The following is a 27747-nucleotide window of genomic DNA, read 5'->3' on the forward strand; positions in this document are numbered from 1 at the left end:
GGGGTGCTGAGCGCTCAGCCGCGTGTCGGTGCCACACGTTGCTCTGTCCGAGCCCAGGGCGGGCAGGTTTGGGGTGGGGGCGTCCCTGCATTCAGGGCTGGGGTGGGCTTGGGGTGCCACGGGGATGCGGTTGCTCCGTGCCGAGCAGTGGGGAGGCTTCAGAGCGGGGATGAGCCCCAGCAAAGCCACCTTCTGCCTCCCAGCCCTCTCAAGCGCTCCCCAGCTGCCGTGCAGTGCTTTTGTTTCGCACAAAGATTTTGGGGGGAGCCAGCGCAGACAAGGCTGCGCCCCTCGTCGTGAGCGAATCCCCCTCTCCCTGCAAAAAAGGGGACACGAGGCTCACCTCTGCCGCCGCACGCTGTGGGCTGTGGGTCGCAGGGGGAAGGGGCTGGCCGTGTGTCCTGGCCGCGTGTCCTGAGCACGCCGGGCACGAACCCCCCCGGTGGTATAGCTGCCCAGCCGGGCAGAGCAGGAGGGCTTCGCACCGTGCTCGGCCCCCAGGGTCCAGCCCGGCGCCCCCGGCCCGCTGACGGGGACGGCAGCCTCCATTTCCAGAGGGCCGGCGGGCACCGGAGCGGGGTCCCTCCTCTCGGGGCAGGTTGCTCGCAGACGAGCCGGCTGTCAGCAGCCTCGCGCCCTGCCCGAGCAGCCGCTCGCGGGGCCGGGAGGAGAGGGCTGCGCAGGGCGAGGGCGGCGGGGGACTGGGGCCGGTACCCGGGGCACTGGGGCCGGTACCCGGGGGACTGGGGCCGGTACCGGGAGACTGGGGCCGGTAACCTGGGGTGCGGGGCCGGGGCCCACCGGGCACGGGCGGCAGAACGGCAGCGATACGCACCGGCAGCCGCGCACCGGGAGCTCCGCCGGGAGCCGGTGGGGGGGGGGGGGGGGGGGCACCGGAGCCCCGACGGCGCCGGGCCGGGCGATGCCGCGGCCGCGCTGCCGCCGCCGGGGGCTCGGTCACCTGCCGCGGCCCCGGGGCAGCGCCGAGAGGTCCCGTCGGAAGAGAACGGCGCGGGGCGGGAGGCGGCCGGGCCGGGGCCGGGGCCGGGGCCGGGGCGGCGGGGCCATCCGCCGTCCCTCCGTCCGTCCGGCCGTGCCGCCCCCCGCCCCGCACCGGCCGCCCTTCCCCGCCGCTCTGTCTGTGTGTCTGCCTGCCTGCCTGCCTGTCTGTCTGCCTGCGCCGCCTCTCTCCGCCTCTCGCTCCCCCTTGCCCCGCGGCGGGGCGGCAGCCTGGCACCCCACGCCCCCCACGCCCCCCGCGCCCCCTCGCCCCTCGCCCCTCTCCCCTCGCTGCCCTCCCCGCGGGGAGCGGGGCCGCCAAATGGGAGCTCCCAGCCCGGCCCCGGCGCAGCAGCGCGGCCGCCCCGCAGCCCCCCTGCGGCCAGGACCCCCCGGGCCGCCGCCCCCATGGATTTCCGAGCAGGTAGGAAGGAGCCCCCCGCCCGCCGCCCCGTCCCGCTCCCCGGCCACTAACAAAGGGCGAGCGGCAGCCAGGGCCCCCCCGGGAAGGGGGGAAGAAGGGGAGGGGGGCGCGAGGAAGGGGGCATTCCCCCCCCTTCCCCCCTTTCTGCGGTCCCCCCCCCCGGTTCTGGTCCCCGTCCGCTGCCCCGCGCGCGGCGCCCGGTCCGGCCACAGCCTCCCCGGCGCGGCCGCGGAGCCCGGGGGGAGCCCGGGGGAGAGGGAGGGGAATGAATGGAGCCCGCTCTTGTGTACAATTGCATCAAATACATTCTTGAAAGCAACCTGGTTCTGCTTAACACTTGAATTTCGGAAAAAAAAAAAAAAAAAGGAAAAAAAAAAAAAAAAAGGGAGGCAGCAGCTTGGAGAGAGGGTGTATGCGAGCTCGCGTTTTTTTATTCTTGCATTCCTGGACACCAATCAAAAGAGCAAATCAAGGGAGGTGGAAGGGGGAAAGGCAGTGAGCGAGGGAGCCGGAGCGTGGTGCAAACCGTGCACACACTCACACACCAAAAAAACACAGCCCAGACAGCTTCTTCCACCTAACACCCAAGCAAACACAAACCAAAACAAATAGGGAGAGGAGGAAAAAAAAAAAAAAAAAAAAACACCCGAGCGAGCGCGAGCGAGTGCGAGCCAGGGCAGAGGAGAGCAGGCAGGCTTCGCCGTCAGCGCGGGGCTCGGGGCTCGGCGCAGCACCAGCCCCACGCCCGGGCTCCTCGCGCCCCCTCCAGCCCCGCGCCCTGACTCTACTATGCTAAATGTGGCCGGGGAGCCCCCAGGTAAGACCGAGGGGCCGGGGGCAGGGGCGGGGGGCTGCTGCGCCTGGCGCGGCTCGCTGTGCCGAGCCGCTGCTGATTTTAATTTGATTTGATTAAAACGTCTGTCTGGCTTTGGGATTGATTTAAGACTTTCCCCCTCTGCCTTTTTTTTTTTTTTTTTTTTTTCCCTTTCTCTAGTTCCCTCTTTTCCATGCATGTTTGTGATTACCAGGGAGGGAAACGCCGCTTAGCACGGAGAATTAAAACCCAGGACTGACAGAGGGGAGGAAAATGAAAGTCCCTGGGACTCGGGGGGGCAGGAAGAGCTGCTTCTCCTGCCCGGGGCTCACTCGTGGGGCAGGCGGCGCGAGTGCAGGCATGTGCTGCAGCCTCTGAGCCCCACCGGGACGTGGCTGACGCTTTTGGGGGTGCTGGGGAAATGCCCCGCTCCGCAGAGGGAACCGGCACGCCGCCACTGCCCTGGGGCTCTGGCCACAGCTGCCGGATGGCTTTGTTACCCCGGCCCTGGCGGCTGGAGCCGCCCCCGGGGCCCTGGGAAGACGGGGGGCTGCCGGCCCCATGGCGCGGAGGGGCTGCGTTGGGGCTGCCTGGCGCAGAAAGGAAGGGGAAAAACGCTGGAAAACAACCCTTAAAAGGTCAAACTGTGGGCGCTGTCGGCCGGGCTCCCGCCTCGCTGGGCGCGGGGCTGGGGACACGAGGCCGGGGCCAGGTTTTGTTCAAGCTCCCGCGGAGCCGGCGCGACTCGGGGGAACCAGAAAAGTGGGGCCGGCAGCCGGGGGCTCCAGCTCCTGGCCCCATCGCGCCTCTGAACCCCGTCCCCAGCTCGGTGGAGGTGGCGGGGAGCTGGTGGCACCAGGAGGCTGCCGGCCGCGGCCTGTGGTCAGCCCGCGGCACAGCTCGTGGCGGGTGAGGGAGGGAGGGGGATGCCGAGGGCCGGCCGCCGCTCCGCTCCCCGTTTGAGGCCGGCCCCGGCCCGGCAATGTCCTGGGGACGGGGCTCAGGGATGCCGGGCTCCCACCAGGAACCGGTGTCCCCGCGCCTCGTTAGCAGGCTGCGCGAGGGCACGGTCCCCGCGCACATCTGGGCTGCATTAGCCCCAGCCCGCGAGCAGCCTCTGAAGGGAAATGCAGAGGGCTCTGCTTACAGGGCTGCGCCGGGGGAAGATTTATGCCCTGCTAAGTGGCACATTTCGCCATAAATCACCCCCTTCCCTGCGCCCACCTGCCCTGCTGCCGGGAGCTGCCTCCTCCTGGGCTGGGGGGGGCTCATCCTGGCTCTGTGGCCCCTTGTGTGCCCGCCAGGTGCCCACACAAAGATCCCAGCAGGCACACGCAGGGATGCGCTTGCACCCACCTGCCCTCACCAGCGTAGACGGGACGTCTGGGTGGCCAGCTTTCCCACTTGTGCCATGGCAGCGCCATGGGTCTGGGTGGCCCGCAGACGACGAGCCCGCGTCTGGTGCTGCTAGGGCACCGGGGCGTGCAGTGCTGCCTCCGCACGTGCGGCTTCCCAGGGCATAGCCATCCCCACCGCGCCTGCCAAGCGGAGCGGCTGCTCCCATGCAAACCCGCCAGCAGCGTGGCACGGGGCGGCTGGAGGGAGATGCCAGCAGTGGTGGCAGGTCAGGGGCTGACGGCACCCATGGCACGGGGCTCGGTGCCGCCATGCGGGCTGGCACCGGGAGCCCCAGCTGGCCCCACAGCCCCAGTCCCCCCCTGTGCTGGGAGCTGCCGCTCCCCTCCCGGGCTCGGCCCCCAGCTTGCCGTTTCCGCTCCAGGCCGGAGAGGGGCCAGGCTGCCTTTGGCGCTGGGCTGTCCCTGGCTCCGCCGCCGCTCCCATAAAAGCTCCCTCGGCTCTTTGTGCTGTGGCTGCAGGCACAGCCGCCTTGGCCCTCGGCACCACAGGGGACGCGGGTTGGGGTGCCTGGCGTGGGAGGGATTTTTGGCACTGTCAGCCCTGTGCCAGGAGTGCCAGATGGGTCTGCGGGCACCCGTGGTGGGTGCAGCGAGGAAGGGGCACCGGGGAGGCTGTGCCGTTGGGTTCCGCTGGCGTGCGTGGCGGTGCACGGCAGTGCGTGCCGGACAGGCGCTGCGGGTGCCCTCGGGCAGCACCACGCAGGGCCGGCCCTTGGTGCAGGGTCTGGTTGGGATTAGGGGCCTGCTCCCCTGTCTCCGGTTGGGGGGGGGGGCTTCCATCGTGCCGCTGGCTGGAGCCGGATGGGAAATCCAGGCCCAGCTAATTACGGCCTCGCTGGAGTCTCCCGTGCACGGATGCATTTATAAACACACGGAGGAGACAGGATGTAAACACTCAGTGCGGGCTGCAAGCTCATGCATGGCCGGAGGGGCGCGGGGCCGGGCTCCCCCCGCGTGCTCCCCCGACGCCCCTGGGGATGTGGCCTTGCTCTCAGGGACCTGCACAGGGCGCAGCAGGGCAGGCACGCTGCAACTCCTCCTCCCGGCCAGGCCTGTGGTAGGTCTGGGGGATCCCCACTGCTCCCCGCTGCCTCTCACTGCCGTATCTGGGGGCAGTCACGGCACTTTGGGTGCAGGAAATATCAGCCACAGTGCCTGCGCGTCCCTCCCGTCGGGGACCACAGGACCCAACGTCCAGGTGCGGGCAGCAGGCGTCCTCGCGCCAGGGCCACGGGGCTGCTGTCAGCGTTAAAGTCCCGCAGCCCCGGGGACACGAGGTGTCCATCCCGGCCCATCCTGCGTGCAGCATCTCCCGGCCGGCTCCCCGCAAGCGGCTGGCGGCGGCTGCCACGTTGTGCAAGAGCCCGTCCGTGAGGGCGCGCGGGGAGAGCCGGGGGTCGGGGCAGCCGGGGCCGCTGCTATTGTCTGCTCCGTCATCGCTCGCGGGCTTCACGCTGCTCCCCGCTCCTCAATGGCGCGCTCATGCTGGCTGCCGCAGGACGTCCCGGCTCTGTTCCCGCCCCGCAGCCGGGCAAGCGCCGCGGAGGGGCCGCGCTCCCAGCGGTGCCGGGCTCCGCCGTCCCTTGGCCGCCAGCCCATCAGATACGGCAGCTCCCGCCGCCGCCTCACCGCGCTCGGGGCTCTGGGCTCCGCGGTGCGAGGGGCCGGCAGGGCGGGGGTCCCCCCTTCCCCAAGCCCCCGAGCCGCTTTGCTCAACACTTTCGGGAAAAGCGGCGCTGGCAGCTTGCGGTCACGCCTGACCCCGGCAGCTCCCTGCCCACGGCGTGCCCAGGGAACAGCTCAGCGCCGCACAATGGCAGCGGCGGCTCGCGGGGGGGTCTGCTCGGCGGGGGGGGGCAGCAGGGGCAGGCCCCCCCCCCCGGCCTCATCGCAGGGCTGCGGTTCTGCCGCTGTCTCCCTGCTCCGTGCTGTCCCACGCCTCCAAAGCCACGCGGGTGGCGGCCCCGCTGTGACGCACGGGGGCACGGCCGGGCGAGCTGTCCCGGGGCACTGCTGTCGGCCCCCTCGGTGCCCACAGATCCCCACCCATGTGCTGGGGCAGTGACGGGAGGGGGTGCTGCTGGCCGCTGCTCCGGGGGGGGCCAGCTCCCGTGGCCCTAGCTCTCCACCTGCCCGTGGGGCCGGCCCCGCAGCCGCTCCGTGCTTTGCTTACGTGGGCCGGGAGCATCCTGGCCCCACTCCAGGGCCGGTTTTGAAACCCTCGGGCTCTTCCTCTCGACGTCACTGGGATCCAGCTGTGCCGGCCCCGCTCGCCGCCTGCCCCCCCCTCCCTGCCGGGCCCGGGACTGCGTGGCTGCTGCCTGTGCCGGTGCTGAGCCATTTTCCACCCAGTGCCGAGCCGTCGTGGCCAAGGCGGGTGAGGGAGAGTGGCTGCACCGTGCTGGGCTTCCCGCTGCAGTCGCTCCCAGCTGCCACACGGCCAGGTCAGTGCCACCGCTGTGATGCCGCCACGGCCAAGCATCCCAGCCACCACCCAGCCCCGGACATCCACATCCACCAGGCGCTTCCTGGTGCCCTCCTTCATCCTCGTCCTCATCTTCACGCTCCTCCAGCCCCGCACCCCAGCTGCCTGCCTGGGAGCTGCCGGCTGCTCCGTCCTCGTCCCCGTTCCCCCCCGCGCCCCCATCCTGGCCCCCCCAGCTCTGTTTGCCTTGGCCGCAGCAGGGCTGGGGCCGGGTGTAAATCCCTCTCTGGAAACCCGAGCCGGTGGCGGGTGAGGGTCCCGCCGGCCCCGCTGCGCAGTGCGGGGCTGCGAGAGCCTGTGCCGGGCTCGGCCACGGTGGGGCCGGGCCAAAGCAAACACCCGGGGGCGGGTGAGTCACCGCCATGCGGCCCCCCCCCGCCGCCCTCGGCCCACGCTTGCACGCACACTTGCACGCATGCAGCGGGACCGCGGTGCGCCCCCCACGCTCACCATGCCGGGACCCATGGGCTCGGCCGTGCACGAGCGGCTCCGCGTGCTCCCTACGTCACGGCTGCGGTGTGGGGCACGCGGCGCCCGTGAGGTCACCGTCACGTGCAAGGGTGTGCTCGGGGGCTGACATCAGTGCGCAGCGTCACGGACGTGCACAGCGTGTCACACACCTTCACGGTGGATCTCACGTGTGCTATGTGCCACACACATGCACGGTGGATCTTGTGCTTGCTTGGTGCATCACGCTTGCACGGTGCACGGCACTCCTTCGTGGCGCGCGGCACGTCTTCATGTTGTATCCCACGTCTGCACCGTGCCCGTCACATGCCTGCACGGAGTGCCACAGCTGCACAGTGTGCATCGCACGGCTGCACGGTGCCTCACGCGCACGGTGCCTCGTGCATGCAGGAGCTTTGCGCAACGGCACCTGTGCAGGGCGCATTGCACACCCACAGGGTGCCGTGCATCACCAGGAGACGGCATCCCACAGCTGGTGGGCGCAGCCGGGCCGGGTGCCACGCGCAGGGACTGGCGCAGCCGCAGCCAGGGCGTCCCCACGGGCCCGCGTGCGTCAGTGGAGCTTGGCTGCTCCTGCCTTTCCAAACCTCCCGGCAGCATTTGACGGGGAGTGGTGACGTGTAAGGGCACCGCAGGGCTCCCCGCCGCCCTCGCCTCCCTGGGGGGGCCGCCAGGGGCTGCCCGTGCCGGGCAGGGCTGGGAGCAGGGCCGTGCCGTGCGGAGCCGTGCCGCGGCGTGCCGGCAGTGGGTTGTCCCCGCGGAGGAGGTGCCGGGAAGCGCGGCAGGGTGCGCAGCGAGGTGCCAGTTGGACGGAGCCTCCTGGAAGCGGCCGCGACCTCTCGGTGAGCGGGGCTGGCTTTCGTAACCCGCCCTGACGTCAGGGCGCTGGCGTGGCCCGGCCGGCGGTTTCCGGCAGAGGCCTCGGCAAAGGTTGCCCCGCGCCCCAGCCGCCCTGTGGGGTCCTGCCCCTGACCCCTGCCCGGCCCCAGGCTCCCAGCAGGGCAGGGCCAGATGGGATGGGAATGGGGACGGGGACAGGGACGGGGATGTGGATGTACTGCTGCAGTCCCGCAGGGTGCCCAACGTGCTGTGATTAGGAAGGCAACCAAGCCCGCTCCGGCATTGGTGGTAGGTGACTCGGCGTTCCCAAATATAACCCGGGCGTCCCGGCGGGAGTGCAGCAAGCAGCGCTCGCTCGAGACCATATAAAGGATTGTTTCTGCAGTCCGCGGTCGGCAGTGCACAGAGGAGAGGCCGTGCTGGATGGTGGTCCCAGTGGTGCTGGTGGGGACACTGGGGTCCCCAAAGCCCCTGCTGCACCAGTCCGGGCTTCCCATGTGGATGCTGAGCAGCTCCGCTCCATGCCCAGACCTTCCCTGCCTCAGTTTCCCCGTGTGCAGGATGAGGCTGGGGCTGGTGGTGAGCGTGCCAGTGGCACAAGGTCCATGAGGTAGCAGGGTATCCCTGTCACCGGGTGAGAGGAGGAGGTCTTGGGCGCCATGGGCAAGCCCGGACCTCCTCGGGGGGGGCGGGGAGTCTGCATCCCCCCCACCCAGGGAGGTGGGGAGCGCAGCAGAGGTCTGGTGGAACCAAGTGGAGCAGCCGCCAGGGCGCTGCCACATCCCCAGCACCCCAGAGCCCATCACACCCCACCAGGGTGCCCCGGGGCTCCCGATTTCCCCATCCCCGTGCCGCAGGGACCCCCCTGAGGCAGCGCCGTGTCTCTGCAGGAGACTCTTGGGGGATCTTTGCCTTCCTGTGTGCTGCGCTCTGCAACCTGCCGGCAGTGCCCGCCCTGAACGGCACGGAGGAGCTGGGCGCTGGCCAGTCCATCCAGAAGACCTACGACCTGACCCGCTACCTGGAGCACCAGCTCCGCACCCTCGCTGGCACCTATGTGAGTAGGGGGCTCGCCCCCCGCCCCGGCTTGTCCCTCCCCCCATTTCCCTGTTGGCACCACAAGCCTGGGGACCTCCTGCTTCTTTCTGTGTCCCCACCAGTGTGGGGACCCTCCCGCCTCCCCGTGGTGCAGCGTCAGGACAGGGGTGGGACTGCACCTGTATGCATGAGGCTGTGGGTCTCCACCCATGCTGGAGGCCAAGGAAATGCCTCATCGGGATGAGGGCAGGGGCCGGGGGAGCCGCCCTGTGCCTCCGGCGGAGGGCGTCTCCCCCGGCCCCTGCCCTCGTCCCAGGTCCAGGCATGGGGCGCGGGCATCTGCACACCCCTGGCTCCCTGCCACCGCCTCTCCCTGCCCGCCGGCAGCACCGGCCCACGCGGAGGTTCCCTGTCTCTGCCCTGACGTGCCCCCGGTGCTGCTGGCGTGGCACAGCTGGAGGTGCCCCGGTGCCACTGCTGTCCCCCCGCTGCATGCAAGCTCTGGTTGAGCTCCCTTGGTTGCTTCTGTTGCCTGGATGTGGGGACACGGCGGGTACGGGAGGGGGACATGGAGGCCTGGGATGTGGGGATCATGGGGAACCGGGGACGTGGAGCTCAGGCACAAGGGGATGTGGAGACTGGGGGAACACGGTGGACACATTCAGCAGGGAGACACGAACCTGGGATGTCAAGCACATGGGGAACTGGAGACATGGTGGGCATGGAGCTTGAGGACGTGGTGGGGCATGGAGATCGGGGTAGGGGGAACGTGGTGGGCACGTCCATCTGGGGGACATGGAGATCTAGGCAATCAAGGGCATGGAGATCAGGGATGTGAAGGAGAAGGAGAGGCGGTGGACAGGGGGACGTGGAGACCTGGGATGTGCTGGGAATGTCCAGCTGGGGGACGTGGAGAGTGGTGACATGGTGGGCATGGAGATCAGGGATACATGGGCAGGAGGATGCAGAGTGAGATGCGTTGGGCACGTGGATCACACAGCAGCTGGGGACACGGGGGACAGTCCCACCCCGGTCCCCCCCCCTCCTGACCCCCCTCCCTCCCACCTTGCAGCTGAACTACCTGGGCCCCCCCTTCAATGAGCCCGACTTCAACCCCCCGCGGCTGGCGCGCGCCGAGCAGGTGCCCAGCGCCACGGTGGACTTGGACCTGTGGCGGGGGCTGACGGACAACGCGCGGCTGGCAGCCAACTACCGTGCCTACAGCCGCCTGCTCTGCTACCTGCGCGGGCTGGACGGGCAGGCGGGCACCGCCGAGCTGCGCCACCGCCTCGGCCACTTCTGCTCCAGCCTGCAGGGGCTGGTGGTCAGCATCGCCGGCGTCATGTCCTCCCTGGGCTACCCGCTGCCCGCTGGCCCTGCTGGGCCCCCGCTGCCCCCCGGTGCCCCCGCCGCCCCCAATGACTTCCTCAAGAAGATGGACGACTTCTGGCTGCTGAAGGAGCTGCAGACCTGGCTGTGGCGCTCGGCCAAAGACTTCAACCGCCTCAAGAAGAAGGTGCCGCCCGCCGTGGTCACGCTGCGCCTCGAGGCGAGGGGCTTCTGAGACCCCCCCTGCCGCTTTGCCAAGGTGGGGGACGGGGCCCCCCGAGGCCACCCCACGTCCCCACCAACGCCTTGCCGCGCCTTAATGGATGGGGCTTCAGACCCCGAATGCCACCAAAGCCACCCCACGTCCCCACCAACACTACTGTGCCTTAACAGATGGGGATTCTGTCCCAAAGTGCCACCAAGTCCACCCCACGTCCCCACCGTCAGCTCACTGTGCCTTGAGATATGGCGCTCCTGACCCCAAAGTGCCACCAAAGCCACCCCACATATTCATTGTCACCTTACTGTGCCTTAACGGACAGGACTTCTGACCCCAAAGTGCCACCAAATACACCCCACATCCCCACCACCACCACTGTGCCTTAACAGAGGGGCTTCTGTCCCTAAGTGCCACCAAAACAGCCCCACATACCAATCGCCACCCTGCTGTGCCTTGACAGGTGGGGATCCTTACCCCAAAGCGTCACCAAAGCCAGCCCGTGTCCCGTCTCCCCCCATCACCACTGTGCCTTAAAGAGCAGGGCTGCTGACCCCAAAGCGCCACCAAAGCCACCCCGCGTATTCATCATCACCCCGCTGTGCCTTGAGAGATGGGGATCCTGAACCTAACGTGCTGCCACAGCCACCCCGTGTCCTCACCTCGCCGTGTCCCGAGGGATGGGGCTCTTGGCCCCGCGGGCTGCCTCACGCCCCCGCCGTTGCCTTGCCCAGGGGCGAGGCACTCGGACGCACGGGGCCACCACGGCGCGCCTCCACCCCGCGTGCCCGGGGCACGGGGCTCCTGCCCCGGAGCGCCACCGATGCCGCTCGCCTCCCCGCCACCCCCGCCGGCCCCGCGGGGGCTGCCCCACGCCCGTGGGGCTGGGAGCGGCGGTGTCTTCGCCCTGCCCCACGGCTGCAACGAGCCCCGAGCCCGCGGCACCCCCGGCGCCCTGCGGGCCCCGAGGGACCGGGCCCCCAGCGCCGAAGCCCCGCCCCCAGGAGCAACAAGCCCCGCCCACCCCGCGTAGCAAGCCCCTCCCCCTACGGCAGGCCCCGCCCCCGCTACCACAAGCCCCGCCCACCCCCGCGGCTGCCAATCACCCCCCGGTGGGCGGGGCCAATGCCCCGGGGGCGGGGCTTGGGGCTTGGGGCGGGGCCGCGGGGGCGGCTGTCTCGGTGCGTCTGTGAGTGTTTATTTATTGGAGATGTTATTTATTAGGGTATTTATTGCAGAAGATCTATTCTTGTATTAACAAATAAAAGCCTTTCTCCAGTGCTGCCGCCGCACCCCCCCTCACCCCGCCCCAGCCCACACCGCACCGGGGGGGGGGGAGGGCAAGGAGCCAGCACACGCCATCAGTAGGGACCAGAGTGAACGGGGGGCAGCTGCACCGGAATCCCCCTGGGGTTGTGGCGGTGCACGTGGGGCATGACAGGGAGCTCGCTGGGGGCCAGAATTCGGGTGGAAGCCCCCCCCCCCCCATTGGCCCGGTGGTGACACCCCCATCACGCCCCCCTGGGCACTACTGGGGGGTGCTGAGCAGCATGTAGAGGGTGCCGGGCTGGGGCAGGAAGCCGGTAGCACTCAGGGCGCGCAGGGAGGGCGTGTTGCAGGGCAGCACGCCGCAGTACACGGGGAAGCCACGGGCGTGCAGCCCCCGGCCCAGCGCGGCCAGCACCAGCCCGCTGAGCCCGCGGCCACGCCAGGCGGGCACGGTGTAGCCGTGGCTCAGGCAGCCCAGGGGGTCCACCAGGCTCCAGGAGAGCGGGCGCCCGCGGGGGTCCAGCAGGCAGGCGCTGGGCAGTGCCCGCACCAGCCCCTCTAGGAATCGGCGGCTGCGCCCCGTGCCCCCGAAGCTCCACGTGGCGTTGAGCAGTGGGACGTGGGACGGGGACAGCGGCGCCAGGCGCAGCCCCGCTGGGATCCTGCAACAGGGTGGGATGGCGGGGGGAAGGGGTCCCCGACGCCCTCAGTGGGGGTGGAGCAGGGACCCCCTCACCCAGTGCCACCTAAGGATGGGGTTGGGGACCCCCGTGCCACCCAGGAACAGGACTGGGGACCAACGGGACACATAGGGATGTGGGGACCACTGTGTCACTTGGATAGGATCAGGGGCCCCCCTGCCACCCGGGAATGGGACTGGGGACCCTGACGTCACCTGGGGCTGAGCCCGTCACCCCTCTGCCAGCTGGGGATGTGCCCAGGGACCCTTGTGCCCTCCCAGGGACGAGCCGAGCCCTCCCCCCCCAACTCACTGCACGCGGGACCGGGGCGGCTCAGGGCTCAGCATCGCTCGGTACCGGAAAGTCTTCACCCGCAGCCCCTTGGCCGCGGCCGCCTCGCGCACGGCCTCGTGCACCCCGTCCTGCATCCCTGGGGACAGCCCCGTCAGCCAGGCCAGCGCCGGGGGGGCGCGGGCGCACGGCTCCCCGTCCTGCTCACCCTGCATCTGGAAGGCTCGGCTCCAGTCCACGGCCTCGGAGCTCCCCAGCACCGCCCGCCAGGCGCCCTCCTCGCGGTAGAACACGGCCAGCTGGTTGGCGTAGAAGTCCCCGGGGTCCGCCTGCTCCTGGGGGCACGGCGGGGACGGTGAGCACCCAGCGCGGCCGCCCCGACCCAGTCCCTCCCCCCCCCCCCCCCAAGGGGCACCTCTGGGCGCAGGCGGGTGAGGACGACGGCGAAATCGGGCCACGAGTCCACCAGCACCTGGTGGGCAGCTGGGTTCCCCCGCGCCACCGTCATCACGGCCCCCAGCACCTGCAGGACGGGGTCAGCGTGGGGGGGGGGGGGCCGCGGCGGGGGGCGACGCCACGGGGTGGGCAACGGGGCCGAGCACGGCGATGGGGACACACGCACTGCCCGGTGTCCCCATCGCCGTCACAGCAAGGGGGGGTCCCCAGCACCGTTGGGGAGGCGGTGGGAGGTGCGGGGGGGGGGTCAACCGGTCCTGTCACCGTCACGGCGATGGCACAGGGGTCCCCAGGGCCCGTGTCACCGTCAGTGCGGGAGGGATGAGGGAGGTACGGGGGGGTCCTCTGGTCCCGGTCACCGTCACGGCGATGGCACGGGGGTCCCCAGGTGCCCCCCCAGCCCCGTCACCGGCAGGGAGGCGGGCAGGCTCCTCCGCAGGGCGCCCTCCAGGCGCTGCAGCTGCCCGGGGCACGTCAGGATCCGCATGGCTCCGCACCGGGGCAGGCTGCACCGCCGCCGCTCAGTCCCCGCGGCACCGGGGGGGCACGGGAGGGCACGGGGGGGGCGCCGCCACGTGTCCCGGGCACGCGGGGACGGGCCCTGCCCACCGCCCGCCCCGGGCACGGGGCACTCGCCCGGCCGTGACGGTCGCCCCGGGACCTGCCGGTGTCACCGCCTGCCCGCAGCCCCCGGGTGAGTGCCGCGGGGACCGGGGAGCCCCGGGGGGGGCGGCCGGGACCGGGGTGCCCGGGGGTGCCCGGGGGTGCCCGGGGGTCCCCATCCGCCCCCCGCTACCGCCGGTGTCCGGGCAGGGCCATGCTGATCCTGCGGTGCCCGGCCCGGCTGCAGCGCCTGGAGGACGCCCTGCGGAGGAGCCTGCCCCGCGCCCTGCCGGTGAGCGCCCCGCCGCCGCCACCCCCGGCCCGCACCGGGACCCCGCCGACCCCCGCCCCGACCCCCGCGGGCCCCGCGGGCATCCCGCGCCAGCCAATCACGGCCCGGACGGGCTCTGCCCCAGCCAATGGCAGCCCGGCCTGCTTCCAGCCGGCCAATCCCCTCCCGGGTCCGCACCGGCCCCGGCCTTACCGGTGCCACCTCCCCCACGCCCCCTGCCCGCCCCTCCGGTTGGCCCCGCCCCTCCGTTTGGCCCCGCCCCCAGCCACGACCTGGCACCAGGCCCCGCCCCCTCCGCCTTCACCCCCCGCACCCCGCAGGAGGGCGGCCATCTTAGGTGAGGGCAGGGCGGCCGGGGCAAGCGAGGCCGTGCTGCCCGGGGGGCCCCCGACGGCCGCCCCGTCGCTGACGCCCGCCCCACAGGTGTACGGCGCCGTGCTGAACATCAACCGCGGCAACCCGGGGGACTTCGAGGTCGCAGTAGATGCCTGGCCTGACTTTGGCGCCGTGCTGGCGCGGCGCAGCGGAGAGGTGGCTGGCGGGCGCTCGGGGCGCGGGGCTGTGGCTGTGCCGGGGGGGCTCAGCCCAGCCCTGCCCTACAGGCACCAGTGGACGACTGCTACTGGAACCTGCAGGCGGCCTTCTACCGGGACGTGGGCGCCTACCGGGCCCTGCTGGAGACCCCGGGCTGCCTGCGCTGGGATGCTGCCTTCCACATCTTCGGTGGCTCCAGGGCACCGAGGGGCTGGGGTGGTGGGGACACTGGGAGCCTGGGTCGGGGGGGCTTGGGACACCAGTTGGTGCTGTGGGCAGGAATGGGTGGGTGCTGATGGGCACTGGGGTGCTGGATGCACTGGGGATGTGAGCTGGGGCACTGCGGGTGTACCAAGGGCAGGGACTGGGTGAGCAGGGTCCCTGGGGAGTGTGCTGGGGGAGGAGAGAGGGGCAGTGGGGGGTCCTTGGGGATGCCGGGGGGCACGGTCAGAAGGCACAGGGACAGGGAGGAGTGGGGCACCTGCTGCTGCCGCCCCCCAGGGCTGCAGGATGGGGTGGCCACAGTGTCCCAGGACATTGCAGCAGCCAAGGGCGTAGAGCTGGAGGTGACTGAGTACTACACATACCTGCACCCCGACCCCAGCACCCTACCTGAGCCACAGTGAGCACCATCCCCATCCCGTCCGTGTCCCAATCCCTGTCCCGTCGCCGTCCCGCCACCGCCCACGTCCCGTCCCTCTCCCCGCAGGCTGGACCCCGACGTGCGGGTGGGCACGCTGAGCCCGGCCCACGCGGAGCTGCTGGACGCGACGTGGGCGTACGGGGGGAATGCGCGGAGCCGCCAGTACCTGGGGGAGCTGCTGGAGCGCTTCCCCAGCCTGTGCCTGCTGGACCGGGCCGGCGAGCCGCTCTGCTGGGTGCTGACCGACGGCTTCGCGGCGGGGGCGCACGGCTTCACCCTGCCCTCCCAGCGCCGCCGCGGCCTCATGCGGGTGCTGACCGTCCTGGCCGCCCGCCGGGCGCTGGCCCGAGGCTTCCCCACCTACGGGCACACGGCCACGGGCAACGGCGCCATGCAGCGGCTGCAGGAGGCGCTGGGGCACCGCCGCCTGCCCGGGCTGTGCCGCTTCGTCCTGCACAACCCCGCCCTGGCGCGGGCCGCGCCCTGACCCCCCCCGCCCCGGTCCGTCCGCAACCCCCCCCCCCCTCCCCCGGGGAAAAAACACACGCAGGAAAAATAAAAGCAGAAATAAAGCCGCAACGCCCCAACACCCGCGGGGCCGGGGCCGGCCCTCCGGGGACCGTGTCGGCGCCGGGGGGGGCACAAACAGGCGCCCTTCCGGGGGGGGCGGGAGAGGCAGAGCGGCGGGGAACGCGCGGGGTGAGTCACGGCGGGGGGGCGGCACCGGGACACCGGGGGGGGGGGGGACGGACACCGGGGTTGTGCGACGGCGGCCGGGGGCAGCGGTGGAGGAGAGGGGACAGAACAGCCGGGGGGGGCTCGGGAACAGCGTGGGGGGGGGCGGCGCCGTGCCGTGCCGTGCCGTGCCGCAGCCGCCCCGTCCGCAGGCCATGGAGCGCACCGGGCTCATCACCGACTCCTTCCCACGGCGGCACCGGCGGCCGGGGCGCGCCGAGAGCAAGGACGGCCCCGCGGCGCGGCGGGGGGAGCGCGGCAAGGGGCGGGGGCGGCGGGCGGGGCCCGCTGTCGTTCCGCCCCCCCGCCCCCCGCCCTTACCCACGCAGGAGGCCGCCCAGGAGCCCCCGTCTCCCCCCCGGCCCCCCCCGGATCTCCTGGACATGCTGCGGCGCTTCGACCTGGCCTGGGAGTACGGCCCCTGCACGGGTGAGCGCCCCCCGAGCCCCCCTCCCAAGGCCGCCCAGCGACCCTCCCCAGTTCATAACGCCCCCCCCGTATTCCCCCACAGGCATCACCCGCCTGCAGCGCTGGGAGCGGGCGCAAGCACTGGGACTGAGCCCCCCGTTCCCAGTCCGTGACGCCCTCCTGGAGCATTGCGATGACCCCGCAGTCACCTACAGGTGTGTATGGGACCGGGGTGGGCTTCTGGGGACAGCGGGGACCGGGGGCTGCTCGCTGATCCTGTTCTATCCCCCCAGCCTCTGGCATGAGTACGGGCTCTGAGCCAGCGGAGGGTTGCGGAGTAAAGGCTGGCGTGGATGAGGTGGCTGCAGCGTGGCGTGTGCGCTGGGAGAAGTGAGCCGAGAGGCTGTAGGGGCACAGAGCTTTGATGCCAGCACCGGGGTCCTGCGGCATGACACCTGGTGGCATCGTGCCGCAGGACCCCGGTGCTGGCCAGCCTCCCCTGCCCTGCGTGGGGATGATGGCAGTGGCGATGCAAGGCGCCTGGTAGCAAGTATGAGAGCTCAAGGGAGAACAGGGATGAGAGGTAGAGGAGGGCTGGCGGGGGGCTTGCAGGTGAGAAGAGGGACAGTGGGGGGGGAAGAAGGACAGCTAAGGAGGAGAAGGGACGCAGGCAGAGGTGTCCCTTCCTAGGTGACCATACCGCGCATCCCCCGTAGAGCTGAGGTGACCGGGGTAGTGGCAATGCCAGAAACATTTGGATGGGGCCATTTGGACAGCCCACGGGAGCCTGCATCGCATCTGCCTCCCAGAGGCATTGGGGGGGGGGGGTTAGTCCTGTGGGATTCATTTGATTATTAGTAGTTTTGCTGTTTAATAGCGTGCAGAATCGTGTAAGCACAAATTAATAAAAGAGTGAGTTTGTTAATTATTTAGGCTATTGGTTACTTAATTTATTGGCTTCCTGGCAGGCTGTTGGCACACCACCGAAGCATGTCGGTTACGTGCCAGCGGAGCGGTGCAGCCAGCCGCCGTGAGACCCGGGCCCGGCCCCGCACCCTTCGGCCTGCCTCGTCCCGCTGTGGGGGCTCCAGGCAGTTCTCTGCATGCAGGGCCCCGCGGGGGCGGACGGGGGGCGCCTTCCCCACCGGGCCGGCCGCCGGTTCCTACAGACTGCAGTCTTCACACCCACCCCCCGCCCCGGCCTCGCACAAGATGGCGCCGCAGCCGCCCTCCGCCTGGACCACATTTCCCATGAGGCCCGCGGGCGGAGGAGCCGGGCGGGCGCGGCAGCAGCGCGCAAGGGCTGCCGGGAGTTGTAGTGCGCGGCTCCTCCTCCCCAAGCTGCCCCGGCCCCCGGGGACATGGCGTACCCCTCCTGCTGCTGGCAGCACTGGCGTTACCCCACACCTCCCTCACGGGAGCCCCACGCCTGTCTCCACCGACCTCAGCCCCTCACTGCGAGCCCCCCCGGCAGAGGCAGGGTCCCCACACCAGCGACGTGCATTACGTGCTTTATTGTCAGGCTGGTGCCAGGCTGGTGCCGTGCTGGTGCAGGGGGCCGGCGTGGCGAGGTGTGGCCCGGGGGCTGTATCACCCCCCAGGGGTGCAGCAGGGCCCCGGGCAGGGGGGTAAGGCAGTGCTACCCCATGCCCCGCAGTGCAGGCCGGGGGGAGGCAGCAGGCCCCCACCCTGCCCCATCCCCTGGTGCCATTGCAGGGGGCCTGCCCCTTGTCCTCCTCCCTGCTGGGACTAGGGGGCAAGGGGTGAGGTGGGGTCAAGGGCAGGGTCGCAGCCGGAGGCAGGTGGGCTGTGGTCTTCTGCGCAGGCTGGGCCTCCATCCACACTGGCCTGGCGCACTACGCGCCGGGGCCGAGAGCTGGGCCGTGCCCCCAGGGGTGACCCCCCTGGACCCCCGGGGTCCCCTGGCACCTCTGTGGCCTCAAACACCTGCGGGAAGCAGGAGGGGCTTCCAGACAGAGCTGCTTCGCCCCATGGCCCCCAGCATCCCCAGTCCAGCACCATGTACCCGTGCCCCCACCATGGTCAGCGTCCCACCGGCCACGCTCCGTGCCACAGCCTCACCCTGTCCACGAACCTCCCCCCGGTGCCCCCTGCCCTGGCACTCACCTCCCCACCAAGGGGCTCCTCCAGCAGCTCGTGGGGCTGTGGGGACTCCATCAGGCTGATGCTCCGCATGACGGCACAGAGGGAGATGCGGGGGCGCTGGGGTGCCCCCGACAGCCCCGGCCCCGCCGGGTGCCTGCTCGCCTCCTCGGGAGGCTGCGGGGACGGGGCTCGGGGCTCGGGCCTGGCAACCTCGTCCCCTGCTGCAGCCTCCTCCGGCTCAGGCTGGGACGCGCGCTCTGCCGCCCGGGGCTCCCAGAGGACGCTGTGCCGGCTGCCACGGGAGCACCCGCGGTCACCCGCTGCCCTGGCCCCGTCCCCTGCCGGTGAGGGCGGGGCTCCCACAGGCCAGAGGGGCGTGGCCTTCATATGACCCCACCCACACCGACTGCCGGGGGCGTGGTCACAGCACGCCCCACCCACGGGGCGTGGCCTCGATAACCCCACCCCCTCCGCTCGCCCGCCCACCTGGCGCTCAGGATGCCCTGGTAGAAGTCAAGCTGGCGCATGAAGCCGGGGTTGGGCAGGACGCCGGGGCGGCAGCGCCGGACGTGCCGCAGTGCCCGCTCCAGGGGCCACCCGAACTCCTTCATGGCGTAGGCCAGCACCGTGGCTGCCGAGCGGCTCAGCCCCATGCGGCAGTGCACCAGCGCCCGGCCCCCGCGGGCCCTGCGGCAGCCTCACTGCGACACAGCTCCTGGCGTCCCCGGGGACCCCGGCGTCCCCAGGGACCTCAGGACCCTCAGCTGCCCAGCTCCCAGTGCCACCCATGGCCCCAGTGCTTCCCTGCCCCATGGTTCCACGTGTCCCCAAGGACCCCTTGCCCAATGGACCCCTTGTCCCTAACGCCCCCAGTGTCCACAGAGAGCCAGTGACCCAGAGTCCCTCACCTTCCAGCATCCCCCAGGGCCCCCAGCACCTCAGCCATCAAGATGCTCCCTCCCTGCGCCCCTCTGCCTCGCCAGTCCTGCCCTAGTACCCCCACTGAGCCCCCCACGCTCCATGCCCTGGTGACCCCTGCCCACCACATCCCCGGCACACCCTGTCCCCACTGACTTGACGTCGGAGAGGAAGAGGAAGGTATCGTTCCAGTGGGGCAGGAGCTCAGCCGCCTCCTCGTCATACACCCGCACATTCATGTAGGTGAACAGTGCCGGGAAGAAGTTGTCGATCTCCCGTGCCACATTCAGGATGTGGGTGATGCTGCAGAGTGCAGGCAGGGGGGATTGGGGCCGTGCCCCCCACTGCCCCCATGCCTGCCCCGCTACGGATGGCCCCACGCGCACCGGTTCTGCTGCAGCTCCTCCAGGTTGGCAGCGTTCCACTCAGAGCCCTGTGCCAGCGGTGATGGTTGGGGACAGCCCCTCCTGCGCCCCACCCGTGCCCTGCCCACGCGCTGCCCCACTGCCCACCAGGTAGAGGTGCGGGAAGACGCAGGAGGGCCGGTCCATCTGCGCCAGCACCAGCAGCATCTCGTTGTCGATGAAGTCCTTGTGCTGGGCCAGGCTGCGCCCCGTGCGCCGCTCCAGCTCCGTCCGCACCTGGCACCGCGGGGGTGAGGGATGCGGACGGGACCCCCCCCCCCCCGTGCCCCATCCCGCCCCCGGCCCCAGCACCCACCTCCTTGGAGGTGACGCTCTCCAGGTCAGCGGAGGCCAGGACGTCGCGCAGCAGCGCCCGCACCGCCTGCTCCGTCAGCTCCGGCACCGCCGGCCTGGCACCGCCGCAGCACCTCAGCACGTGCCCCGACCCCTCCCAAGCCCCGCCCACTTCCTTCAAGCCCCGCCCCCGATACGCAGACCCCGCCCCCACAAGCCCCGCCCCTCCCACAAGCCCCGCCCCTCCCACAAGCCCCGCCCCCCTCCCACAAGCCCCGCCCCCCTCCCACAAGCCCCGCCCCCCTCCCACAAGCCCCGCCCCCCTCCCACAAGCCCCGCCCCCTCCCACAAGCCCCGCCCCCTCCCACAAGCCCCGCCCCCTCCCACAAGCCCCGCCCCCAGCCCTATCCCAGGGGCACAGCACAGGGCCCGGGCTTACCCCAGGGGCTGGGGGGAGCCGGGGCGCACGGACTCCAGGTCGGCCATGGCCAGCCACTCGTTGAGGCAGCTCTGCTCCGAGCTCAGCGCAGCCGCGTAGTCCCGGGCCCAGAGCAGCGCAGGGCCCCCAGGGATGTGCCCCCCGCGGTCCGCCTGCTCGCAGGCTCGGTGCAGCTCCTGCAGCACGGCCCTGCCGCACAGGAGCCTGGCACGCGGCCCCCTCGCCCTGCCCGCACCGCGGCCTCCTCCCAGGACCTCATCTCCCAGCCCCACACGTCCCCGGTCATGGTGCCTGTGACGTCGCCTCATGGCCTCATGTCCTCTGCCCACGTCCAAAGCCCACCCACACATCCCCTGCTCACACCTGTGTCCACGGTAGTGCCCACACCTCCCGTGCCCATGTCCCCAAACCCATAGTGGTGCCCACGTCCCCCATGACATAGTGGTGCCCATGTCCCCTGTGCCATAGTCCTGCCCATGTCCCCCATGCCCACATCCCCCGTGCCATAGTGGTGCCCACATCCCCCATGTCCACATCCCCTGTGCCATAGTGGCTCCCACACCTGCCATGCCCATGTTCCCCATGCCACAGTGGTGCCCACTTCCCTCATGCCCACGGTGATACCCACATCCCCCATGCCCACGGTGATACCCACATCCCCCATGCCCACGGTGGTGCCCAGCAGCTGGCTCACCACATGGTCTGGACAGAGATGGGCTTGAAGATTCGGGTCTGCCCCCCAGACATCACGCTGAACCCCCTGGGCACCGCAGGGACACACACGGGTCAGGGTGGTCACCCCTGCCCCACTCCTTCCTGCAGGTTCTGTCCATCCCACCAGCCCCCTCTCCCCCCCTTCCAGGAGGCTCCCCCTTACCCGTCACCATCGAGGAAGACCTGGGTGTCACTCCAGAGGGGCAGCACCATGCCCAGGGTGCAATGGGTGGACCTGGGGTGGGCAGAGGTCAGGGGGGCATGGCTGCCTCTACCCCACCCCGGTCTCCCAGCTTCACTCACCCCTCGTGTGGGAAGTCCACACCCAGCAGCACCGTCTGGCCCTCGGCACCTGCCTCCTCCGGCCGCACCACCAGCAGGTACCTCACCCGCTGCGGCCGCACCGACTCTAGCCGCACCGCCTGGGATGGGGGAGGCTGAGGGGAGACCCTGCACCCCCGGGGCAGCACGGCTGCTCTGCCCCCCGCGCCCATGGGGCTGGGGATGACCTGCAAGCACCCTGGGGGCACGCTGGGCCCCAATGCATCCCCAATCCTGTTGCCATCACCATTGCTGTCTGCATCCCATCACCTCCCCATCCATCCCATCCCATCCCATCCCATCCCATCCCATCCCATCCCATCCCATCCCATCCCATCCCATCCCAGTCTCGTGCCTGTCCCCTGCCCGTCCCTATTGCCATCCCCATCCTGTCCCAGTCCTACCCTATCCACATCCCATCCTCGTTACCATTCTCATTGCCATCCATATCCTGTCCCCATCCCTGCTTCACTCCCATCCTCATCCTCATTTTGTCCCTATTCCCATCCCATCAGCACCTTCATCCTCATCCCATCTGTGTCCACATCTGCATCCTGGTCTCCATCCTGTCCCCATCCCATCCTCATCCCTGTTATTTCCATGTCACCGTCCCCATCCCGTTCTCGTCCCATCCCACCCCTGGGGAGGTGGCCATGCCCTACCAGACGGATGGCATCCTGGGGACGCAGCAGCTGCATCATGAGCTGGAGGTGCTGCTCCTGCCGCCCCGGGGGCGCAGCTGGGGGGGGCTCAGCCACCAGCGGCTCCTCGGCAGGCAGCAGCAAGGCAGCTCCCTTGACCATGACGAAACTCTGCCTGGGGCAGCAGGGCTTTGAGCAGGACGGGGGGCAGCAGCGGGGAGGGGACAATGCTGTCCCATCCCCACCCCAGTGCCCCAGGCCCCCATCCCCTGGCTTGGGGACCCCTTCTCACCGCCTCTGCAGCTGGCCGCGCCTGGGCACATTGTCCTCCTGCAAACGTGGGGGGGCAGTGCCCCAAGGGGAGCATGACCATGGGCATGACCATCGGTGCCCTTTGACAGCGACACCCTGCCCCTCCCTCCCCCCCCCCCCAGCATGGGCACAGCAGGGTCCCATGGGGATTGGGGAGGGGTCCCTGGGAGCTGAGACCCCTGGGGAGCCGGAGTGCGGGGTCCTCACCCCAGTTCCCCCTCCCACGCTGGGCGCTGCCCAGGGGAAGTGCTCACAGGGGCTGTGCACCCCGATAAGGCCCAGCGGTCGGTGCGGGGGGGCGGGTATGGGCTGGGAGCTACTGGGACAACCTGTGCCCAACTGGGAGGCGCTGGGCCAGCCCCCGACTGCCGTGGGAGTCACTGGGACAGCCCCTCCAGCCAGCGGGATCCAGGGGGGCAGCCCCCCCGGCGAACATACTGGGAGCACTGGGGACGAGCGTGGCTTTACTGGGAGCAGCTGAGGACCGCGACCCCTGCTGTGCTCACCGGGCAGCCCCCGACCGCGTGCTGGGAGCGGACGAGAGGGGCCCGAAACCGCGGCGGCCCCGGGAGCGGTGGGGGCAGCCCGCAGCTCCGCCACCCCCCCGCGGCGGCAGGGCCCGTCCCAGCCCGTCCCGTCCCGTCCCGGCAGCACCCGGCGGCCCGCCCCGTCCCGCCCCGCCCCGTCCCGGCCCCGCACTCACCGCGGACCCCCCCGCCCGCCGCACGGTGACCAGCGCCATGCCCCCGCCGCGCCGCCCCGCACCAGGAAGCGCCGCCGCCGCCGCTGCCCCGCCCGCGGCGGGCACGGGAACGGCCCGGGAGCGGCAGCGGGCACGGCCCCGCCCCGGCCCCGCCCCCGCGGCCCCGGGGCAGCCCCTCCGGGGGCACGGGGCCAGATCGGGGGGAGGGAGCCCCCCCGGGACGCCCCGCGGCCAGGCACAGTCGGACACAGCGCTGTGTGTAGGTCTGTATGTATAGCGTATGTACATCCGCGAGGGACCCCCCCCAGCCCCGCGGGGTCACCGCACAGCACCGGGGGGGCCGTGCCGGGCCCGGCGGCGTGCGGGGGGCAGGAGGGTCCCGGGGCCGGGCCCCCCCGCGCTACTTGTCGGTGAGGGAGAGGCGCAGGATGCGCTGCAGCTCCTCGTCCTCCTCCCGCCGGCGCCGCTCGCGCTCCTCCTGCTCCTGCTCCGACAGCGCCATGGCCAGCCGCAGCTGCTCCGCGAAGCTGCCGTAGCCGGGGGGCGCCGGGGGGGGGGCGCCGCCGCCGCCGCCTGCCCCGGGTGGGGGCCCCGCCGGGGGGGCGGCGCCGGGCCCCGCCTGCAGCAGCAGGCTCTCCTGCAGCGCCCTGCGGGACAGCGCTGAGGCCACGCCCCCGAGCGAGCCCCGCCCACACCCCGTCAAGCCCCGCCCCTCCGAACAAGCCCCGCCCCCACCCCCGTAGCCCCGCCCACCCACCCAGCCCCACCCCGACACCTTCGAGCCCCTCCCCTTCCCGCCAAGCCCCGCCCCCACCGGGCGCGGTGGGCGGGGCTCCCCCAGACCCCGCCCCCCCTCCCCGCCCGTGGGCGGAGCCTCACCGCTCCAGCTGCAGCTCCTCGTCGTAGGGCGGGGGGCGGGCGCCGGGCCGCGTGTTGGTCAGCGCCTCCCACACCGTCACCTGCGGGGGGCGGGGCCTCGTAGAAAGGGGGCGGGGCCTCACAGAAGGGGGCGGGGCCTGGTGGGGCGGGGCCTCTCAGGGGGGCGGGGCCTCTCCGGGGGGGCGTGGCCTCTGCCGGGGGCGGGGCCTCACCTGGTCGGTCTCGGTGCCGGCGTCGAGCAGGCTCTGCTGGATGGCGAACTGCAGCAGGTCGTCGTCCTCGTCCCGCAGGGGCTCGCTGCGCCCCGCGCCCAGCACCGTGTAGCCCGGCGGCACCTCGAACACCCCCGGCTCCACCTCGCACGGGAAGGGCCAGCCTGCGGCACCGCCACCGCTGGGGGCACCGCCACCGCCTGGGGGGGTCCCCCCAGCACCCCGCACTCACGCCACCCCCAGGGGGATCCCCCCCACACCCCCCGCCCCGATGCCCCCACACCCCCCAGGGCACCCCCATCGCTCACCTCCAGGGCCGGTGGGCTGCGCGCCGGGGGGCTGGGCGGGGGCGCAGACCCGCACGGAGCCCAGCGGCTGGTCGCAGCCACAGAGGTTGCTGAAGGTGATGCGGGCGTTGAGGACGTGGAAGAGGGGGATCTCTGGGGGCACCGGGGGGTCAGCAGCCCCGTGCCGGGTAGGCCCTGCCCCTCCCGCAGCCCCCAGCCTCGCAGCCCCAACCTCACCGATCTTGACGGGGAAGCCAGGGGGCAGCTTGAGGGTGATGAAGTCGCGCAGCTTGGCGAAGTGGGCGTTGGAGATGGCCATCAGGTCGATGATGGGCGTCACCTGCTCCGCCAGTGACAGCGGGTGCTGCTCGCATAGCCACAGCGTCGCCTTGAACCTGCCCGGGCACCGGTGTGGGCACAGGGACACACCCCCCCACACCCTACCACCATAGCCTGCCTTCCCCCGGCCCCGGTGCTCACCTCTGCACCTTGCTGGACACCTCGATAGGGCGCCCGATGTTGCGGGCCTCCAGGTCGAAGTGTGGGTCGAAGTACTCCTCGGGGGTGATGGCCGTGGGGTTGGTGGGGCTGGCCGCCTGCAGCACGGGTGCCTGGGGAGGGCGTGGGGGGGGCACAGCTCAGCCCTGCCCTGCCCTGCATCTCCCCCAGGCCCCCTGCCCACTGCTCACCCCGTTGTGGGTGCCGTGCTGCTGCGCCAGGCCCAGGAAGGAGTGAAAGGGAGTCCTGGAGCCTGCAGGGAGACCCCGAGGTGCAGGGGGTAGTGCAGGCAGGCACGGTGCACCCAGCACGGTGCCCCACATCACCCCCACGTGCTGCCCCACACCGCCACCCACGCTGCCCCATACCACTCCTGCACGCCGCCCGACATCGCTCCACACAACGCCCAACGTCACCCCGCAGGCTGCCCCCTGTCACCCCGCAAGCACTACACCCGGGAAGGAGGAGGGCCTTGACCCGGGAGGGGGGTGGGCCCCCACTGCAAGCAGCCCCCCCTTGGTCGCTGGGGCTGTCACCTTTGCTGCGTGACTTGTCCTGGTCAGAGAGGTGCTCGGTCCTGGTCTTGGTGACCAGCTCCACGTTGCTGGCGCTGTACACCTGCAGAGACAAGACACAAGGACAGGGTCAGCCCTGGGGACACCACGGCCCCCCTGCCCCCCGCCCCACTAGGCGCACCTTGGCCTCGTAGCCACTGACCACCTCCATCTTCTCCGAGCGCCAGCCCCAGATCCCCGACTTGTTCCTGGGAAGGGGTGTGGAGGCATCAGGCCCGCGGCCACCTCACCTGTGCCCTGCCAGCCTCCCCGCCACGAGCACCCCCCCCACGCACCGCTCAAAGGCAATGTTCCTCGTGTCGAGGTGCGTGGAGACGATGGGCGACGTCAGCCGCCCAGCCACGTGCTCCTCTGAGGGCTGCATGGCCGCCAGCAGCAGGTCGGGCTCGTGCAAGGCCAGCGCCAGCGTCTCGGTGTAGACCACCTGCTTGTCATGGTCCACCTCCATCACCACTGCCCCCTCCTCTGCGCGTGGGGAAGGGGGTCAGTGCCTGCCCCTGGCCCCACCATTCCCACTGCGGGGACGGGAACCCCCGGCACCCAGACTGCCCCTGCCCCTGGGGGCATCTGGGGTCTCCGTAGGGGATCCGGCGTCCTTATGGGTGAGTACGTGCAATGCACGGGCGCCGGGGGGACCCCTGGGGGGTGGTTGCAGGGTCTGAGGGTGCTGGAGCCAACCTTCTCCCTTGAAGATGTAGCTGCGGCGGCCCCGCTGCCACGTCATGTGCTCGAAGCCCAGCAGCGTGGTGTCAACCCGGAGGCTCTCGCCCCGCTTCCAGACGCGGTAGACGTCGCTGGGGCACACCTTGGAGACCAGCGGCACTGCGGCACCGGCACCCGTCAGCAGCACGGTGGGGGCGGCCCCCCCCGGCCCCAGCCCCCGGCCCTGCTCACCCCAGCTCGTGAACTCCCACTTCATCTCCACGTAGAAGTCGGAGGCCTGGAAGAGATGAAGGCGTCACAGGGCAGAGGGGTGACACGGCAGGGGGCTGCAGCAAGGGGGTCCCAGCCGGGAGCCCTGGGTGGGTGGAACAGAGCCCCAGTGGGGATCCTCGGCAGAGGCCGAATTGCGGGTAGGGGATCTGGGGGACAACCAATCGGGGGATCCTGGGGGAGATGGGGGTCCTGTGGGGGGCCCCAGGAGCTCGCCAGCAGCCTCCGTGACCCCCAGTCCCCAGCCTGGCAGGACCCCAGCGCCAGCGGTGCCCGGTGCCCACCCCGGCAGGGCCGTACCCGACGCAGCTTGCTGAGCAGCTCGGGGATGCCGGCGAGCCGCCGTGTCGCTCGCTGGTAGTCGCGGTACTGGAGCACCAGCTGCACCATCTCGGGGTCCCCCGTGCTCACCGCCTCCTGCAGCACTGGGGCACGGGGTGCCATCAGCCGGGCACCACCAGCGCCGGTGTCCCTGCACCTCCCGCCCTGCGCCGGCGGCCCCCGTGCCCACGTACCTGTCCAGCCGTTGGCGTTCTCCCGGCCCACGTTGGCGTTGTGCCGCAGCAGCACCCGCGCCGACTCCAGGTGGCCGAGGGACACGGCCAATTCCAGCGGGGTCCGGCCACGGGGGTCCATCAGCTCCACATCGTGCTGCGGGCACGGGCAGGGTCATCCAGGCACCCCGTGCCCTCCCCGTCACCCCACGCAGCCTGGTGCTGCCCCCAGCCCCCCCAGCTCCCCGCGCTCCCATCCTGGAGCCCCGCGCCCCCAGCTCCCCCCTGTCCCCAGCAGCCCCCGAGTGCTCCCACCCCCAGTCCCTCGGTCCCAACGCGCCCAGCCCTGTCCCCCCCAGCGCTCCCCGTCCCCCGGTGCCCCAGCACCCTGTCCCGGTGTCCCCGGTCCCGCCGGTGCCCGCAGCCTCCCCGTCTCCCCCCTCTCCCAGTCCCCAGCGCCACCCCAGCGCCTCCGGTCCCCTCCTATGCCGGAGCCCCCTCCCGCAGCTCCCAGCGCCCCGTCCCCGCCTGTCCCGGCGCTCCCCAGCGCCCTCCCGCCCCCCCCCGGTGCCCGGTGCCCGCGGTGCGGAGCCTCTCGGTGTTCCCCCCCCCCCCCAGACCCCTCGGCGGGAGCGCGGCGCCCACCGATCCGGAGCGCAGGGCGCTGTCCAGCGCCTGGTGCCGGTTGTGCCAGACGAGGCGGTGCAGCGGGAAGGTGTCGGCGGCCCGGGCCATCCCGACACCATGTCCCCGGGGGGGGGGCCGCGCCGGGCCGGGCAGCGCGCGGGGGGACGGGCCGCAGCTCCGGGCCTGCCCGCAATGGCTGCGCGCGGGGGCGGCGGCGGCGGCGGCGCAGCGCGGCGGCGCGGGGCGGGGCCGGCACCGGGCACGGCGGCCGGGAGCACCGGGCCCGCAACCGGCGCCGCGGAGCCGGCTCACGGCACCGGGGCACCGGGGCACCGAGGGCCCGGCCCCAGCACCGCCCCCGGCTCCGGGACCAACCCCCCCAGACCCCATCCCAGCGGGGGCCTCGGTGCCCCGGGGACTCCCCCACCCCCCCCGGCCCCGCGCCCC

General features: G+C 71.6%; 5 protein-coding genes across 10 annotated transcripts; 3 read left to right on the forward strand and 2 right to left on the reverse strand.

The window, feature by feature from the left end:
• The first annotated feature begins 306 nt into the window (after positions 1 to 306).
• Positions 307 to 11309, forward strand: CLCF1 (cardiotrophin like cytokine factor 1). Of its 2 annotated transcripts, none has more exons than XM_080595118.1 (3): positions 307 to 1423; positions 8339 to 8505; positions 9559 to 11309. In XM_080595118.1, the coding sequence occupies exons 1-3, from the start codon at positions 1408 to 1410 to the stop codon at positions 10048 to 10050; spliced, it is 675 nt and encodes a 224-aa protein (XP_080451244.1). In that variant the 5' UTR covers positions 307 to 1407; the 3' UTR covers positions 10051 to 11309. The 2 variants fall into 2 exon arrangements, with proteins under 2 accessions (XP_080451244.1, XP_080451245.1); XM_080595119.1 differs by lacking the exon at positions 307 to 1423 and adding an exon at positions 2074 to 2240.
• SSH3 (slingshot protein phosphatase 3) lies at positions 11229 to 23083 on the reverse strand (the record flags this gene model as incomplete). Of its 3 annotated transcripts, XM_080595111.1 has the most annotated exons (16): positions 11229 to 11963; positions 12294 to 12411; positions 12481 to 12607; positions 18071 to 18341; positions 18536 to 18736; positions 19124 to 19270; positions 19354 to 19400; positions 19480 to 19608; positions 19688 to 19781; positions 20105 to 20293; positions 20799 to 20864; positions 20982 to 21053; positions 21122 to 21240; positions 21802 to 21955; positions 22073 to 22110; positions 22796 to 23083. In XM_080595111.1, 16 exons carry the CDS (start codon positions 23081 to 23083, stop codon positions 11561 to 11563), a joined length of 2463 nt encoding a protein of 820 aa, XP_080451237.1. In that variant the 3' UTR covers positions 11229 to 11560. The 3 variants fall into 3 exon arrangements, with proteins under 3 accessions (XP_080451237.1, XP_080451238.1, XP_080451236.1); XM_080595112.1 differs by lacking the exon at positions 12294 to 12411; XM_080595110.1 differs by having other exon boundaries at positions 12294 to 12607.
• On the forward strand, positions 13156 to 15372 carry LOC308196310 (glycine N-acyltransferase-like protein 3). Of its 3 annotated transcripts, none has more exons than XM_080595121.1 (6): positions 13156 to 13422; positions 13542 to 13623; positions 14047 to 14154; positions 14259 to 14346; positions 14659 to 14779; positions 14867 to 15372. In XM_080595121.1, exons 1-6 carry the CDS (start codon positions 13214 to 13216, stop codon positions 15285 to 15287), a joined length of 1029 nt encoding a protein of 342 aa, XP_080451247.1. In that variant the 5' UTR covers positions 13156 to 13213; the 3' UTR covers positions 15288 to 15372. The 3 variants fall into 3 exon arrangements, with proteins under 3 accessions (XP_080451247.1, XP_080451246.1, XP_080451248.1); XM_080595120.1 differs by having other exon boundaries at positions 13160 to 13422; positions 14226 to 14346; XM_080595122.1 differs by lacking the exon at positions 14047 to 14154 and having other exon boundaries at positions 13160 to 13422; positions 14226 to 14346.
• POLD4 (DNA polymerase delta 4, accessory subunit) lies at positions 15367 to 16871 on the forward strand. Its single transcript, XM_080595123.1, has 4 exons — positions 15367 to 15499; positions 15688 to 15964; positions 16047 to 16158; positions 16237 to 16871. Exons 2-4 carry the CDS (start codon positions 15691 to 15693, stop codon positions 16259 to 16261), a joined length of 411 nt encoding a protein of 136 aa, XP_080451249.1. The 5' UTR covers positions 15367 to 15499; positions 15688 to 15690; the 3' UTR covers positions 16262 to 16871.
• On the reverse strand, positions 23050 to 27523 carry ANKRD13D (ankyrin repeat domain 13D). The gene is made up of 15 exons (XM_080595114.1): positions 27319 to 27523; positions 26695 to 26830; positions 26480 to 26604; positions 26141 to 26186; positions 25925 to 26068; positions 25522 to 25711; positions 25368 to 25434; positions 25208 to 25289; positions 24863 to 24924; positions 24654 to 24784; positions 24411 to 24568; positions 24195 to 24326; positions 23887 to 24050; positions 23675 to 23754; positions 23050 to 23442 (listed from the first exon to the last, which is right to left on the reverse strand). The coding sequence occupies exons 1-15, from the start codon at positions 27406 to 27408 to the stop codon at positions 23196 to 23198; spliced, it is 1854 nt and encodes a 617-aa protein (XP_080451240.1). The 5' UTR covers positions 27409 to 27523; the 3' UTR covers positions 23050 to 23195.
• Positions 27524 to 27747: the final 224 nt, after the last annotated feature.

The sequence above is a fragment of the Anser brachyrhynchus genome (genome assembly GCF_964034855.1).
Source record: "Anser brachyrhynchus genome assembly, chromosome: 5".
Taxonomy (NCBI): domain Eukaryota; kingdom Metazoa; phylum Chordata; class Aves; order Anseriformes; family Anatidae; genus Anser; species Anser brachyrhynchus.